The following is a 16891-nucleotide window of genomic DNA, read 5'->3' on the forward strand; positions in this document are numbered from 1 at the left end:
GCACTCCACGAAGCTTAGTCTTTTCCAGTTTTGGTATTTTGACAAGAAATACCAATTACGCGCCTCTTTCTCCCATCTTTCTCCACCATTTCTTGGACAGAATTCTTTGGACTCCTCGAAGAATAACTTCCAGCGAGCCCAAGCAGACACTCAGTTTGGACGCAGTGAAGAAGGGCGTTGAGTGAAACTTGGCCTTTCCACATTCCTTCTGTTTTTGGGGTGAGAGAAGTTAATAAGCAAAGATTACTAACCAACAAGGAACCAAATTTCGCCTGCTCCGCCGGCCGCGGCGGGGTACGGGGGATAGGGGACAGAGGGCGGGTGGCAGGGGACAGAGGGCGGGGGACAGGGGTCGAGTCTTTCCACTCCGCGCTCGCCGCGCCCCGCCCCGCGCGCCCCCGGCCGGAAGGGGGCGTGGAACGCCGCTGAGGGAGGGGCGCGCTGACGCGCGGCGGCCGGCCAGGCCCCTGGCGCGTCAGGCTGAGGCGGGAGGCGGGGCGGGGGCCGAGGGGAGGGCGGGGCGGGGCGGGGGCCGAGGGGAGGGCGGGGCGGGGGCCGAGGGGAGGGCGGGGCGGGGAGCCGGGATCGGGGCCGGCCGGCGCTCGGCTCCCAGCCGCGCTCGCTCGAGCCGCTCGCGCTCCCGCGCCGCGCCCGGCCGGCTTCATGTGAAACGCTGGCCCTCCGCCCCCTCCCTCCCCTTCCTTCCCTCCCTTCCTCCCTCCCGTCCCCTCCTCCTCCTCCTCCTCCTCCTCCTCCTCCTCCTCCCCCCGCGCCTGCTCCAGCTCCCCGGGGCCCCCAGCCCGGCCGGGCGCTGACCGCAGGGGCTGGGGTCCCAGCCGCTGCCTTGTCTCTCACAGGCTCCGGTTGGGGTTGCGGAGCCCCCGGTGCAGCCATGGACCGGCCCCTGGTGGCGTCGGCGGAGGCGGAGGAGGAACTGGAGTGGCAAGTGGCGAGTCGCAGGAGGAAGGCCTGGGCCAAGTGCCGCGGCTCCTGGCAGGCGTCGGAGACGGAGGACCTGTCCACAGAAGCGACGACGCAGGACGAGGACGAGGACGACGAGGAAGACCTCTCTGGAGCGAAGCTGCCGGCGGCCGCGGGGAGAGGTCCGTGCGCCCCGCGGGGCAGCGGCGGGCGGGGAGCTCGGGGAAGTTTGGGCGGGCGGGGAAAAGTCTCGTGCGCTTTGGGCGACTGCTGTGAGTTCTGGAAGATCGTCCTGGGCTCGAGAGGCCGAGGAGAGAGGGGACACTTCCGACCTTTAAACGTGCGTGCTTGGTAAGGCGTCTCCAGCGTCGAGACACCCAGGTGCTATCATTTCCCTTCAGATGGTCTCTAAGCCGTGTGGCTTAGGCTGCATTTTGCCCCCAGTAGATTTTCCTACCTGGGGGTATCCAGGATGACCCCACAGTCGGAGTCCTCCTGGGGTCGGTAACGAGCTGTCCCCTCGCTCTGCCCCGCAGGAAACGTGCCCAACGAGAAGATCGCGATATGGCTCAAGGACTGCCGGTGAGTCCTCGGTTGCGCCGCTCGCGTCCCGGGGAAAGATCAGCGCTGATGGGACGCCTGGGCGGAGTGACTCGGGCAGCCGTCCTTGCGGGTCCCTTGGACCTCGTAAGCCATAAACCGGAAAGTGAGGCGGCGGATAGCTTCCTCCTTTAAGCGATTAGAAATGGAAGTGCTGTGACCGCCGATTATTTGGTGACCATGTTGACTTCACAGTTATTAGGACTTCAGCTCCGGTGCGTGATGTTAGCATCAGAGATCAGAAACCTGAAACAGATAATCATGCCATGTTATTATGCTTGCCCTGTTTCTATTTGAAAGGATTGTCACATTTCAGACAGTATTTTATTTTGCTTTTGTTTTGACATGTGTATATCTGGCAGAAGAGTCATTTCCCTTTCAAATGTGTTTTAGATGAATGTAATTTACTTAACTACACTAACCGGGCTTTAACTTTATGTTGGTGCCTTAATTCTGTTTGGAGAGCTGTTAAAACTAGCTAACTACTTTGTTCTAGCTTACTTCTTGGACATGCATTTGTCAGATGGCCCTGGAATTCACAGAAGGGAAATAGAGCTTTGAAGACATTCAGGCTGCATAAATCTGTTTAATTACATGCTTTGGTAGCTGGTACAGAAATGTTTGATAAAGTACAGAGGAGATTAATCGTATCTTACTACAGTAAAATGTACTTGTTTCATATTTTAATTATTTTTTTCCAACTTATTTGCTACTTATAAAATCTCACGTGAAGAATGTGGGCTTTTTAACTTTTGTTAAGGTGTTTGCTTCTGTACATATTTTTTGCCATCTCAATTTGGGCTTTTCTTAATCTTTTGTCCAAGTACCAGAGTTTGAGAAGTCTTTTCTGGTGGGGAGAGAGAAATGATTCTTATATATGCCAGTTTATTTTTCTTTCTTAAAGACATAAAATATTGGCCATTACTCTGTTGCTATCCTGTTTTGGTGAATTGCCTGGAGCCTTACTGAACACTCTTTATTATAGAGCTCTTTAACCTTTATTGAGGATGTCATAGACCCTTCTGAGAGATGATGAAATACATGGACCTTTTCTCTAAAGATGCACAAAAAAATGTTTAAGAGCAAGAGAAGAATCATGTTATGTTTATTTTATGGTGTATGGGAGTTAAGATTATATAAGAGTTATATCAAGTAGACAGTAAATAAGTGCATCTTTTAAGATAAATGCAGTGGGCAAATGTTAACATTCACCAAGACACAAGATCTCTGAAAATTCCAGGAGTTTTGTTGCTAATCTTGATTTATGTAGGCAGATTCTATAGTCTGTTGCGGATTTCCTACATAGGTTTCTTTCTTGTTCCCTACAGCTTCACCTATTCTGTACGAAAGGGACATTCATTTGTACTCTGGAGAGCTAGAACAAAGTCTTTTATTGTTAGCTTTATTATCACAGATTTGACTGCTAGGATATATGCAAGTTTTTTTTTTTCTATAACAATTTAGGGTCCTTCCCAGAGTCAGGCATCTGTCTACTTTGTATATTATGTGCAAATGATCTGAAAACAGCATCTGCCCCCAACCCCCCTGATAAATTCTCAAATATTCTTTGTTTTCTTATTGCTTTCCATATCCTGAATAAAGATACCATGTTGTTTTTCCTTAAAGGGAGTCTTTATTTTGGTAATTTTTTTTGTGTGTGTGTGGCTAAGCTGAAACAAATTGCTTGAATAAGTAGCATCTAAGAAGGGATAGAGTTTTTGATAAGATTTGTAAGAGGGCAATTATAAGAGTGAAAGACTTGTTTTTGAAGGAGAATGCCAGTTATATTCTGCTCATTTGCCATTTTCTGTTGGTGCCCAGGCCAGTTGAGACATTTACAGAAGGAGTAATGCAATGTTTTGTCCTACTAAAGTAACCACCAGGGAAGAGGAATGACTTTTTTGAGGGCATAAAGTATAGTTTTATTACAATATATGCAAAAACTTCGAGGTTTTATTATCTTTATGGTCATGGCTTATTCTTTTTCATTTCAAAAGCACTAATTTTTAAAGAACTGCCATTGCTTGTATATTTGTTTGTAGAAACTTAACATTTAAGTGGCATTTCAGTAATATTTCTTTGAAACTGATATTTTTATGATTGATCCCATTTCTGATGTGAATTTATAACAGGTATAAATTGTTGCTGACGCAAGGCTTATAACACAAAGTAGAACTTTCATAATGAAACAACCTGTTTCTTAACTTAGTTTTGAGAAAGAAATGAAAAACATTTTGCATTAAAAAGATTTCTAAGTTATCTGTGTTTGAACAACAAGAATGTGAAAGAATTTTAGTAATGGCTAGTTCTTAGGGTTGATTCTCAAGCCAAATTTTTAGTAATTTTCTTTTCAGAGTTAAATGAAGAATACATGTATTTTTTTTAGTTTAAAAGCCTAAAATTCCAAACTTCTCCATTGTATCAGAAAAGATAATAGTTGGGGTAAGGGAGGCATTGAGTGGTGCTCTAAAATGCTTGATGGGATTTGAGAAAACTGTTGAGCCTTATTTCTGACTATACTCTGACTTTTTAATTTTATTGAGATAAAGATTTGTTTTTTCTTAATTCTCTTTCCTGTTTCTAGGGAAGGGATTGAGGGGAGCAGACATTTTCTTAAGACCTGTTGTCATTCTCTTTTCTTTTTCTGTTTTTGTGAAGAAAATGCCAATTCATATCATTTGTAATTGCCATTCTTGCTCTTAATTGCTGGCAGATCAGACGTGTGATTAAATCATTCCTGGTGATCTGACTTGATGATAGGTATTTGCTTAGTAGGATATTACTTATGTAATTCACTTGCATTCCATGTGCATTTGGGAGGAAAATTCAACTGTGATTAGAAGCTTGCTTAGCTATAACCCTTTAAAGTGTAAGGCTGTGCAGTGACAGCTTTCCAGACAGCTTTTCAAGACTAAGGTTTATATGTTTGTGTGGTTTCAGTACCCCTTTGGGAGCCTCACTGGATGAGCAAAGCAGTAGTACACTCAAGGGTAAGAGAAAGTTGCCTTTCTAAATCTGTTCTTTATGAGGGTCCTACTTTATATGTCCTCTGAGTGAAAGAGTGTGTGTGTGTGTATAAATTATAAAAGTGATGTTCATGTTTATAAAATATGGTGTTTTAAGATAAAAGCCTAAAGGGAGAAACCTTGTCATGAACCATAAAACAGTGATGAGTTTAAACAAATTACCAAACCTTTCCACAATGTGAAACTCGTTTCTTTTTATTGTCCAATTAGATATTATAAAGACTAATTAAATACAGAAATATGATATGTAAACATAAGGAAAATATATGTTGAGTGAATCAGGTGAGCTTTAGTGTAGCATTTAGTGTAGCATTTCTTTGCTTACATTAACCGAGATTGCCACACCTGTGCAAGGCAAAATTCTGAGGTTCAAAGTACAACAAGAATGTGCAGGTAGTGACAAGGCATATGAAAAACATTTATAGTATCAGGAAAATCTGGCTTGAGCTCCTGACTTAATATAAGGGGGTAAAAGGAATGATTGTGCTGGGATCTGGTTTTCCATGAAACTGTTGGGTAAGATACATTATCTAACTGAACATCTTAGAGGCTTATTAAGTATAAAATAGCCTGTAGATTGGGGCTTCTAATAACTTTACCTGGCTGCAAATCATGGTTTCCTTTACGATAAAGTGAAAACTTATATTTCCTTCCTGAAATTATATAATCAGAATAACCTGTGAGTACATTCAGGTCTGAAATGCTTTACTGTGTCTTATATTTTGCTTGGTCAGTTTGTTTTAATTAAAACAGTGATTTTCTGTGGGGGTCAGGAAGAACAGAATACCAGCATGAATCTTCTAATGTTTCTTTCAGGTGTGCTTGTGAGAAATGGAGGAAGTTTTGAGGATGATTTGTCCTTGGGAGCTGAAGGTATGTTTGGAAGAACTGTACCTTCATATCGTTTTAAAATTAAAAAAAAAGAGAGAGAGAGAGAAAGTCACGTGCTTTCATGTTTATGATCCTCAGAGCTAAATTTAAAGTTCTTGAAAGTGGCTCAGACACATTTTACAGAACCTTTTATGTGTTAATAATCTAGTAAGAGCCTATAGGAGACCTGTAGGAATGGCTCTGGAAAACCATTGTGCAATGTCCAAAGGTCTTCCTTGGACTCTGTAGCTTACAGGAACTATTTGGGGGCAAACAATGGTCATACAACTGAGGGAAGAATTGTCCCTCAAAAGGAAGGAAACTTAAATATTTATACGTGAGAAAACTAAAGTGAAGCTTATTTTAGTGTGAGGTAGCCTTATGTCAGACTTAACAGCTGCAGCTTGTCTTTCTCTTTGCATTTAAGTGTCTCCTGTCTTTCCCGCTTCCTCTTTTTCCAGATTTTTAGAAGATTAAAGGACAAAGACAAAATAGAGTTACGAGAAGCTAATTAGAAAGCATTATGCTGATGTCTGTTCAAGGCTGCATTAGGATTTTAAAAGTGTATTGTGCAATGTTTAAATTTTCACAGATTATATATAATCTTTTCCTGTGGATTCATAATAAAGCTTTCCACAACGTAAAATTAAGAATTTTTTTATTGTTTTACTGGTATTTTTAAATTATTGGTAACCGTATAGCTGGGTTATTAATGTGGGCTTTTTAAAAAAATTTTATTTATTTATTTATTTTTGGCTGCATTGGGTCTTCATTGCTGTGCATGGGCTTTCTCTAGTTGCAGCGAGTGGGGGGCTACTCTTTGTTGCGGAGCGCAGGCTTCTCATCGCGGTGGCTTCTCTTGTTGCAGAGCACAGGCTCTAGGCGCATGGGCTTCAGTAGTTGTGCACACGGGCTCAGTAGTTGTGGCTCGCAGGCTTTAGAGCGCAGTCTCCATAGTTGTGGCACACGGGCTTAGTTGCTTCACGGCATGTGGGATCTTCCTGGACCAGGGCTCAAACCCGTGTTGCCTACAGTGGCAGGCAGATTCTTAACCACTGTGCCACCAGGGAAGTCCCAATGTGTGCTTTTTATTAAAAAAAAGAATTAAGAATTTTATTAAATCTTTTTGAATTGTAAGTTGATGAATAGTGAATTTATCCACTGAATTTAATATCCTTGGTCTTTTGCAGTTTGAAGTCAATCTGTATGATAAGAATACTTATTTAGAGCCTTCTAACACTGAAAACTCTAGAATGTGTATATGTTAGTTTTTATATTTCTGTTAATATGCTTTTAAGGAATAAACTCTATAAAATAAACTCAAACTTACTGCTTCCCAATCAGGATAGTTGAACATACTGTTAACCCCTTATTAAAATTCATTTTATTGTTATTGTAAATAGCACTTTTGATATCTGCCTTAGTAGTTTCAATATAGAATTCTTTCTAAAAACTTCATTTTTTTAGAGCAGTTTTGTTCACAGAAAAATTGAGGGGAAGGTACAGAGATTTCCAACATACTTTCTGCCCCACACGTGCACAGCCTCCCCCATTGTCAACATCCCTCACCAGAATAGTACATTTGTTACAATTGATGAAACTAGGATAAGGCATCATAGTTACCCAAAGTCCATAGTGTATGCTAGGGTTTACTCTTGGTCTTATACCTTCTATGGGTTTAGACAAATGTGTAATGACACGTATCCATCATTATGCTATCATACAGCGTATTTTCACTGCCCTAAAAATCCTCCGTGCTCTGCCTGTTCATCCATAGTGAATAATTTTATTGGAAGCCAGACCCAAAAAGAAAGTCTCAGAGAAGAGTGGAGCTATTATGTTGTTTTACTGAAAATTGTTTCAAGATTATTTTCATTCATTCATTATTTTCATTGCATTCATTCATCAACCTTTCTGGTTGATAAGAAATTGCCATGACTCTGCAGATCAGAAATGAAAAAAGAAAAAAGTCTGTGTGCTGAAAAAGATGTGTTTTTAATTAATTTCATTCTTTATGTTTGTCTATAAAATTTAAATGCAGTAAATTTAACCCACTGTAAACTTAACGTTAACAACATTTATTTGTTTAGAACTTGTAAGTCTAGGATAAACTTGAAAGGCAACTTTTAAAAGAAAACTTATGTTGAAATGAGTAGGAATTTTCAAAGTAGGTACATGAAAAATTGGTTGTAACTGGAGTGAATTATCAGCCTTAAAAAAACCACATGTTAGGAATAGATATTGCCACACTTAAGTAATGCTAAATCATGTTTTTGCTTTTGAGGTATTCTTTATTAACAGTTTTTAAATTTAGTAATTAGAAGCACATATACCACGTATCTTCTTACTACTTATTTCAAACTGTTAAATTTAATTGGTTATTTATATATCTTTTTATATTAAACATTCAGTGGAGGTAGTTTTATGTTGCTAACAAACAAAACCTAAAACACCCTCCAAAAGCTGCTGAATCTGTTCTTATCTATCTGTATATTACCTTTAATGGTGCAGATTTAATGAACCAGGACAAGAGTCTGGCATATTAGGCATTTAGCTATAATAATGTGGTTAATTTGCTTTCTTGTTGATTGTATCATAGTAGTTACTGTCCTACTAACAGTTGTGCTTTGCATATATTCTTTTTACCTTTAGCCAACCACCTCCATGAAACTGACGCTCAAATTGAAAACTGGTACGTAGCTGTTTGTTTTTTTCCTTTCTAAAAATGAAGAACAGTTATGGAAATAAAGTTTTATATAATCTAATTTTGTTTATAGCAATAATATCTTGGCCAAAGAGAGAAGACTACAGTTTCATCAGAAGGGGAGAAGTATGAATTCCACTGGATCCGGGAAAAGTAGTGGAACAGTCTCAAGGTAACTTATTCTGGATTTATACTGCAACTACATTGTGTTGTAGATGACCTACTCTTATCCCTTTTCAGCCTTGGATTTGGCTTGGTAGTATGAAGTCAGAAGGAATCCACAGTGTTTTGTGGATCAACATAACTGAGAGAAGAGAAGCGTCTTCTTTTTTTTTTTTTTTTTAATTAAGATTAAAAATTAACAGATACGTTAAAAATGCTGCTGGAATCCATTAAAGTATTTTGAGTCCTATCAACAGCTTGAAAGAGGAAGTCCATAGTGGAATAATTTCTACTTCCCAAATTCTCCATTCTGCTAGGGTCTTGAGTTACTCTGATATAAAAATCAGAATAAACCTTTATAATTTAAAGCTTGATATTTAAGTGTAGATTTATCTTCATATAAAACCAAAGATCTTTAAACTATATATTAAAATAAGCAAACACGTGTGCATAATGAACCAGTTTAAACTATTATCCAAATTATTGTTTTGGAATTTGAACATATTCTCTGAAACAAATTGAAATTTCCTTCTGCTCAAGTTCTATTTCTAACATTCCTATTTTCCCTGGTGAGTCTCAGCTTGGATTATCACTGGTATGAGAGATAAGGGTTAATAAATGTTCAATTCACAATAGAATTAGAGCAAGAATTTACCTTTGTGTAACCCATACTCTCATTACTTTACTCCTCCTACTTCCTGAGTGCAAGTGGTTAGAGAGAAGTTGAAAGTAAGCTCCTCCTTCACTTTTCTGAGATCAGTTGTTACCTATATTGCCTCTTCTAGGACAGCCAAAGAGCAGAAAAACTCAAGCTCTGCAGAATGTCCCTTGGTACCAAAGTTGTACCAACTTCCTAGTGCATTTTCCCTTTTCATTTTTTCCTAATCTGTTTACTCCTTATTCTCCCTTATCTGTCCTCAAATTGTTTAGCTGCTTTACTGGAAATCTCTTTAAAATGACAAAAAAAATAAGGTGAGGAATCAGAGCTTCTTACTGAGGATGTTCTTAGGGCTTAGCTCTTTTTCCCAAAACTAACAGCTTGAGAGAATGGACCCTTTTTAAGGGTTATTTATTGCATTTGGTACCCAGTGTATAAAGATGCTGAAATAAATAATGGGTTAAACAGCAGAAGCTGTAGAAGACTTTTTCACAGGAAAGCAGGAATATGAATTCATTTATATTGTGATATGGACTATTATAAACTTACATCTTGCTGTTTCTTTTTTTTTTTTTTTTTCTTTTTAGTGTTTCAGAATTGTTGGAACTTTATGAGGAAGATCCTGAAGAAATCCTTTATAATCTTGGGTTTGGACGAGATGAACCAGATATTGCTTCTAAAATTCCTTCCAGATTTTTTAATTCATCATCATTTGCCAGAGGAATAGATATTAAAGTATTTTTGAGTGCGCAAATGCAGCGGATGGAAGTAGAAAATCCAAATTATGCTTTAACAAGTAAGGTTTTTAAATGTTAGCATATTATTTTTAAAATTATGGCATCTACAGCAAGATGGTCTTGTTTTTAAAGCCTTATTAATTTCTAGAAATAGCAGTTGCAATTTAATTATTGAGGTTAACACAACAGCTGTTTTGCATATTATAAATTTTTATTATTCTATTTATAGAAGTTAATTTACCTATTCCCCCCGCCCCCCCACCCCATTCTCTACATACTTAAGTGTTACATCCGTAGAATGTAACTTGTAGAACCTTATACTTATCGCCAAATTGCTTTTGTTCCAAAAGGAAAGAAGTAGAGGAGGCGCCTTGTTACTATTAGTTGAAGTCAGTCAATTTCAGATGCTTTCATGTAAATCTACAATGGCAAGGCTAATTTGATGATTTTTCAAGTTAAATCTTGCTTATTTTTCTCTGCTGACCAGAAATCCCCAAAATGGGATCCCTAGGTGGTCCTTGGATTAGCTTTAAGAGATCTATAAATCCAACCTCCCTCCCATTAGGTATAAAATATATACTTACATATACTTCACATTTGGAAGACTTCAAGACCTAAAAACAGGGTCACTGCTATAGATCAATAGCTAGTCCTTTCTGTTTTATTCAGTGTTGTCATTATGCTTTGTCCTTCCTTTTGATTTTTTAAAATGTAAATTCTAGTGCTTAAGAGTGAAAAATCTTTCTCCCTCTCCACAGTAAATGTAGAGAAGTTTTAAGTGATAGGAAAAATATCTGGTTTCATAATCTTTGTGATTTAAGTAGTTCAGTTATTGAAATTCTGAACAGTAGTGATGGTTTAATTAATATATGTGTGTATATACACATATAAATATAAATATATATAATTATTGTTCTTTTCCTTTTATAGGCCGTTTTCGTCAAATTGAAGTGCTTACTACTGTGGCCAATGCATTTTCTTCTTTATATTCCCAAGTCTCTGGGACTCCCCTGCAGAGAATTGGGAGTCTGTCCTCGGTGACCTCTAACAAGGAGACAGACTCGCCTCCACCTTTAACCCGAAGTAACACTGCAAATCGTTTAATGAAAACACTATCAAAACTAAATTTATGTGTTGATAAAACAGAGAAAGGAGAAGGTAGTACCCCTTCCCCAGCAGTTGACAAAGGAAAGACTCTAAATCTTTCAGTGATGGAAGAAATTGGCAATAAAAGTGATCAAAAGTCTCAAAAAATTGTGAAGAAGAAAGATTCATCTTCTATGTTGGCTACAGTTAAAGAAGAAGTATCAGGTAGTTCAGCAGCTGTTATGGAGAATGCTGACATTGATAGACTTTCTGATGAAGCAAACAGTAATTTTAACCAAGAAGCTGAAAGTGGACAAAGTAAAGAAACTCAAAGTCATGAGAATAAACTGGGTGAGGAAGCTGGTATTATAAAAACTCATTTAGATAGCGATTTCAACATGTCCAGCCACAGTGAGCTGGAAAATAGCAGGGAGCTGAAAAATATCCCTTTGTCCACACCTGAAAAAGAGCCATGTGCACCGTTGACGATCCCATCCATAAGAAGCATAATGGCACAGCAGAAGGACTCCTTTGAAATGGAAGAGGTAGGTAAAAAATTACTGAGAACTGTTTTAAACAGTGAGTTAGGGAAAAAAGTGCCAAAAAATGTTTTTAAAATGAAAGGTGGTGAATAGATTTATACTAGAAAAAAATCATCCTGATTTTGACTTTCCAGGTTTTTTGTTTTATGTTTCACAAACCAAGAAGTCCCAGGACTATGTGATGTCAAGATAATGGCCCCTCTAGATCTTCTGTAATCCATTGCTCATACTTGAACTTTAACCCCTTTTCTCTCTCAATTTAAGATTTTGATTCTCTGAGAAAGCCCTGAGAGAATATATCCAAACTCAGATCAATATTGCATAATAGTTAAAAATACAGGCTTTGAAATCAAACAGGTTTGAGTTCTGTTTGGGCCACTGAATTGCTGTGTGCCTTTGGGCAAGCTTTTCTTAATGTATCTCAGTGGACGGGTAGGTGTGAAGAAGGCTTTGAGGGTAGGTCTGGGAACATGAACATGAAGATATTTCCTGAAGGGGAGGATAGGGAATCTTGAGGAAGACGGTTTGAAAGGCCACTGAAAGGATTTCTGCAACCCCAGAAGACCAGCGTTTGGCTACTTTTTTTTTTTAACCTAGTGATATTCTTACTATTTTACATAAATTTCAAATTGGACAAGGTAAAAATATTTGTTTTGATGAGGTTCACCTAAAACTGCTTTTGAATAGTCAGAGGATAACTTATGCATTGGAGCTATATACCTTGGGGCAGGAAACTGAACATTATCAAGCACCTACCTCGTGGCAGTCACTGTACTAGGCCCTTGAAGTACTTTTCTCTCTTCAGTGTGTGAGGCCAGCAGTGCTGGTCTTATTTTACATATGAGGAAACAGGCACATATGTACTGCTAACGATTTGTGGCTATAAATTATACAATGTGCAATTTTTCTTCTTAAAATTTATTACAGAATAGTTTTAGTAATAGCTCACAGCTGTTTTAGAATCACTCGCCATTGTTTTAGGGAACTAGGAAACAGGATAATTGATTCTGCCCATAAAATGTCCTCTTAGGTGAGTGTGTCTCTCTCACATCAGTTAAGATTTTTCATTTATTGCAAAATTTCAATTGCTGATACAGCTTTTTTTGTGGTCTTTGAATGCACCTCTTAATACTTTAATTCTGACTAAAAAGTGAAATAAAAAGTGAGCAAGAGCAGCCCTTTGAAATATTTTACATTTTTTGTAGCTTCTTTATTTCTCATTCTAATGAGTTCAGAAAACGACAACTTTAATTAGAACCATTTTGTTCCATTTCACTGTTCGATTCTTTTTTTGGCTTTGTTTTGGTCTAAACTTGTCCTAGCCTTCATAATTGAAGTGTAACCTCTTGCCTTCCTTTAGGGCCCCTCTTCTGACAATTGGATAGAGTGCAGATACTTGTTAGATACTTGCAGACCTGATTTGGTGACTCAGATGAGAAGACACTCATAGTTTGCTTTTTAATTTCTAGAATTCCTGAATTCTAAAGCCAGAGTTGTGTTTTTGTTTTTTAAATTGCTGATGCCATACACGAAAGTTCTTTACAACATTTATAAAGTGCTAGACAGATGTACTTTGGCAGCAAGTGAACGTTTAATAATAGGCTGGTGTTTTGGTTTTTTTTTTTCTTTTCTTTTTTTTTTGCTCCCTCTGCTGGCAAAAGCTGTTAGTGAAGAAAGTAACAACATTGAAGTGAATATTTTTTTGAAGTACAAAATTATAGGCATTGGTGGCTTAAGGATAATGGAAGATTTTTGTTTTCAAAAAAATATATGGTCAACCATAGCTACATTGTAAATAACAGGGAATTTTAAGGATAATCCTTATTTTTCAGACATATTTCAAATATGGATAAAAACCTCCTAGAATTGTGTTTTTAATCCCTTTGGGAACTTTAAAGAAAGCTTGTAGAACAATGGATAAAGAAAGGAAATAATGTGTTTCTTTAATTTCCTCTTCTCCCAAGCTTGTTGAATCATACTGACAAATGAAGAGAACAATCTTATTAAAGCAGACTTTTAGATCCCATTCAAAGTAGGTCATTACTATTTTTCTTTTGCACTCCTTTCCCTTGAGGTTTGATTCCTATTGGGAACTTTCTTCCTTTTGTAAAAATAGCAAATAAATATAAGCTAGAGCACGCACACGCTGTCAGTAAGCCAGTTTTTAAACAGATTAACTGAATGCCCACTGCTTTGGGTGACTAGGTAGGAGAAAATGTTGCAGATGCGGCTCTGTGCATGAAGCTGCCTAGTCCCTCTGAAGCAGAAGGTAAGATCTGACAGTCACCAGGAGCAGAGAGAACTATTTAAATGTAAAAAGAGTTAAATAGATGACAAGACTGACCTAGGCCTTGAAGAGTGAAAGTGACTATCTCTTATGATAAGCAAAAAAGGCCAGACACTATTTTCAATTAAAAGTCAGCTTGCCATATAAAAAATATCTTGCAGACTGTTTTGGTGTATCTAAAAGTTGTAAAACCCCACTCTTGAGTTTTCTGATTCTTAGTGACTTGCTTGGATAATTCTTGTGTTCTTCTTGAAATGATTTATTTTGAATAAATACATCATGGTAACTCTCTAGAGCCATAAATTAGTAGCATGAATGATTCCCAGTTAAACCAGAATGATTTTACTCGGTAAACAATTGTTCATCTTCTGGGCGTAAAGGAAAATTTTCTCATGCTTAAACACCAGAGGAAGGAGAACTTTTATCTGTGTGTTTCTGTAAATAGGTTGTCCTGTGTCTCTTACTCTATAAATAAACATTTAAATAAAGATATTATTGGCAGCATATACAATTTTTTAAGCTACTAAAGTTTTAGTAAATGTTTCTAATCCTGTCTTCACACTGATTGTTGATTTAACTAATATACCTCATTACTTAGTTTTAGCCATTAAGTTTCAGGATTCTTTTTATTCTGTTTACTGGCCTGAGTTAAAGTAATCCCAAATCAGTCAAATACCTGACAGGTAGTTAAGTTGTTCTGTTGGCCTTTCAGAATGAGATGTGAATTTGAGTCTTTGTACAAACCTGCTCCTTTTGAGTACACCGTAAAGCTTGGTATGGTCCGGCTGGTTGATAGGGTCAGACATTGGACAAGAACTCAAGTCATCCCATGCCCAGCCCCCTGCCCCTTTTTGGAAAAATAATGATTTCCTTTGAATTTTTTTGAGGTATCATTAAAAATTAGACAGAATTGTAATTTTTGAAGTTCCAGTTTTGGATTTCTGCTGTATAGGTCTCTTTAAACCTTAGAGGAAGGGTGATTTGAGTTAGAACATTCTACGGTGTTGCTGCTCTATAAAACATAGTACAATAGTATTGTGCCTAGAAGATATGTCTTAGTCAAGATAAATGTGACAGATGTTAAAAAATCAAACTAGGTATCTGCGTGGTAGCACGACATTGATTCAAAAAGATGCAATCTTTGTTTGATTAAAATATTTTTAAAATGTAGTAACTCAAATGTGTGAATTATTCTAAAGCTGTTGTCCTACAGCTTTAAATCCCAAAACACTGAGACCAAGTGATTTTATCATTTTGGTTTACTGGGTTGTTTTGTGGGGTTTTTTTGTAGTTTTTATTATGAAAAGTTTCAAACTTACCCAGCGTTTAGAGAAAATAGTATAATGAACACCCATTATCCGTCACTCAATTTGGTTATCAGTATTTAGCTATAGTTAATTTAATAAAAGACCAACTTGTAGCAAATGACCAGAATTCCACTGAGGATTTGAAACCATGGAATAGGAAAAATCCTGCCACATAAATCTAAGTTCTGTGTTTGCATTATAATTTTCTGTGGTGCACCCCATCTTGAATTTGACGGCTTTCCTCTGCACAACTGTAGCCAATAACGAAACCTAATAAGCTATGAAATTCAACCATTAACACTAGCAAGTCTGTTTCTGTCTTCAGCAAGTGATTGATGATTTTGCTGAGTAAGTAGGAGGAAGGATCCTAACTTTAGTAACTTTATTAGTAAAATATAATCCTGTCAGCTCATTTTTAAGGGTCCTGTTCTTCTTTTCTTTCAGTTAATTATGGAGTTTGTAGTAGAGGGAGAGAGGGAATTTTTTTTTTTTTTTTATTGTCCATGGAGTAGCAGCATCTTGAAGGATAATATACCGAGGATACATATTCATTAAAGTCATGTTACCTTGTGACTAATTTTATAAATCTAAAGAATAGAATATGTGATAATTCTGCATTTATAAATGAGAGATCATAATCTTTTGCTTAAGCTGAGATTCCTAGAATAAAATTAAAGAGACATTTAGATTTCTGTCATACTTTTTTTGGTCTGTTTGATATTCGGTTTACAGAAAACTCTTTGAAGTAGGCTAGGCCTGAATAGAGGCTAATAATAGACCTCCTGTTGACTACAAAAAGAAAATGCATTTTGTTTCTTTGCACACAAAACAATGGTTTTCCTCTTGAACTTATGTCTGCTGCTTTGAAGAATATGATTTTTCAATAAAAACAAAGATAGTAGAAACCATTTTATATATGATTTATAGGTGATGGTTTTAAATGACCAGTACGCGTTCAGTTTTCAAAAGATACATAAACTTGGATTCATGTTCAACTATGTAGAACAAAGATATCACAAATCAGAGCAATTTCTAAATTGGGTAATATCTTTAACCTTTGAAGTTTTTTTTCATGTTGGCTATTCCACTTTCACTTCTATGGAATCTTTCTTACTCTAGAATGAAGTCATAGCTCAAAACTGCGAGGGTTCTATCTAAAACCTGTTTGCTATTTGCTCTCCAGCTTGTTCAAGGCTGAAAGCCCAAATGTTTGGCTAGTTTGCCCACTTTACTAGGATGTTATTTATTATTTTAAGTACTAATCATTATAGGGTAAAGAGTGGGGCGTTAGTAGCATACCCCCACAAATATTTACTCTTAGTATAGGGTTAGTTATGTTAGGATAGATAGAGTATTTGGGGAGTGAGTGTGATGAGTAAAGAATCTGGAAATTCCTAAATTATGTAGTTGTTTAGGTAGGAAAAAAAAGACAGCATAAAAGGACAACTTCTGTGGGTTTGGTATCTTTGTGAGCATAATTTTCAGGGAGGATTTATGGCTAAGATCTTTCAACATTTTAGTCCTATAATGAAACCTGCTTTTCTACTTACAACTCCCAAGTTATGTCGTAAAAGAACATTTGTGTCGGGACAAAGCAGTCTTCCACATGAGTGGTTTTTGATACCTGAAAATTTGTGGACTTTTATAAGATTTTGCAGTGGGAGCATGATTGCCGTTTTTCAAGATACAAGACCTTGTAATTGCTTCAAGTGTGTGCCAGTGTGCTGCAGTGACTGTATTAGTATTTCTCCTGGGATTGACCTTACACTTTGAAGTTTAACATTTAGAGAAGAACTTTTAATTTTGGATCTGTTTTTCATTTAATGGTAACTTTTTTTAATGAAGTAGTTTACACATGTAGTTATTTTTCGTTGCTAGCTATAAGCTTGCAGTCCTGTTGTTAACTGAAAAATAGATCGTAAAATTGAGATGTGGGATATTATAGCGATTTTGAGATAGGATGCACTTTTTAAATATATAAAGCATTGGTA

At 37.6% G+C, this 16891-nt stretch overlaps 1 protein-coding gene across 3 annotated transcripts in view; it reads left to right on the forward strand.

Annotated features, from left to right (window-relative positions):
* Positions 1-892: 892 nt before the first annotated feature.
* Positions 893-16891, forward strand: part of ITPRID2 (ITPR interacting domain containing 2) — a 38626-nt gene continuing 22627 nt past the window's right edge. For all 3 annotated transcript variants that reach the window (XM_065880370.1, XM_065880369.1, XM_065880371.1), the window contains exons 1-8: positions 893-1103; positions 1458-1503; positions 4462-4511; positions 5364-5420; positions 8070-8109; positions 8195-8293; positions 9529-9737; positions 10609-11309. In XM_065880370.1, coding sequence (XP_065736442.1) covers positions 893-1103; positions 1458-1503; positions 4462-4511; positions 5364-5420; positions 8070-8109; positions 8195-8293; positions 9529-9737; positions 10609-11309 — 1413 coding nt within the window. The remainder of the gene's footprint in view (positions 1104-1457; positions 1504-4461; positions 4512-5363; positions 5421-8069; positions 8110-8194; positions 8294-9528; positions 9738-10608; positions 11310-16891) is intronic.

Source organism: Phocoena phocoena, chromosome 7 (assembly GCF_963924675.1).
Source record: "Phocoena phocoena chromosome 7, mPhoPho1.1, whole genome shotgun sequence".
NCBI classification, from domain to species: Eukaryota; Metazoa; Chordata; class Mammalia; order Artiodactyla; family Phocoenidae; genus Phocoena; species Phocoena phocoena.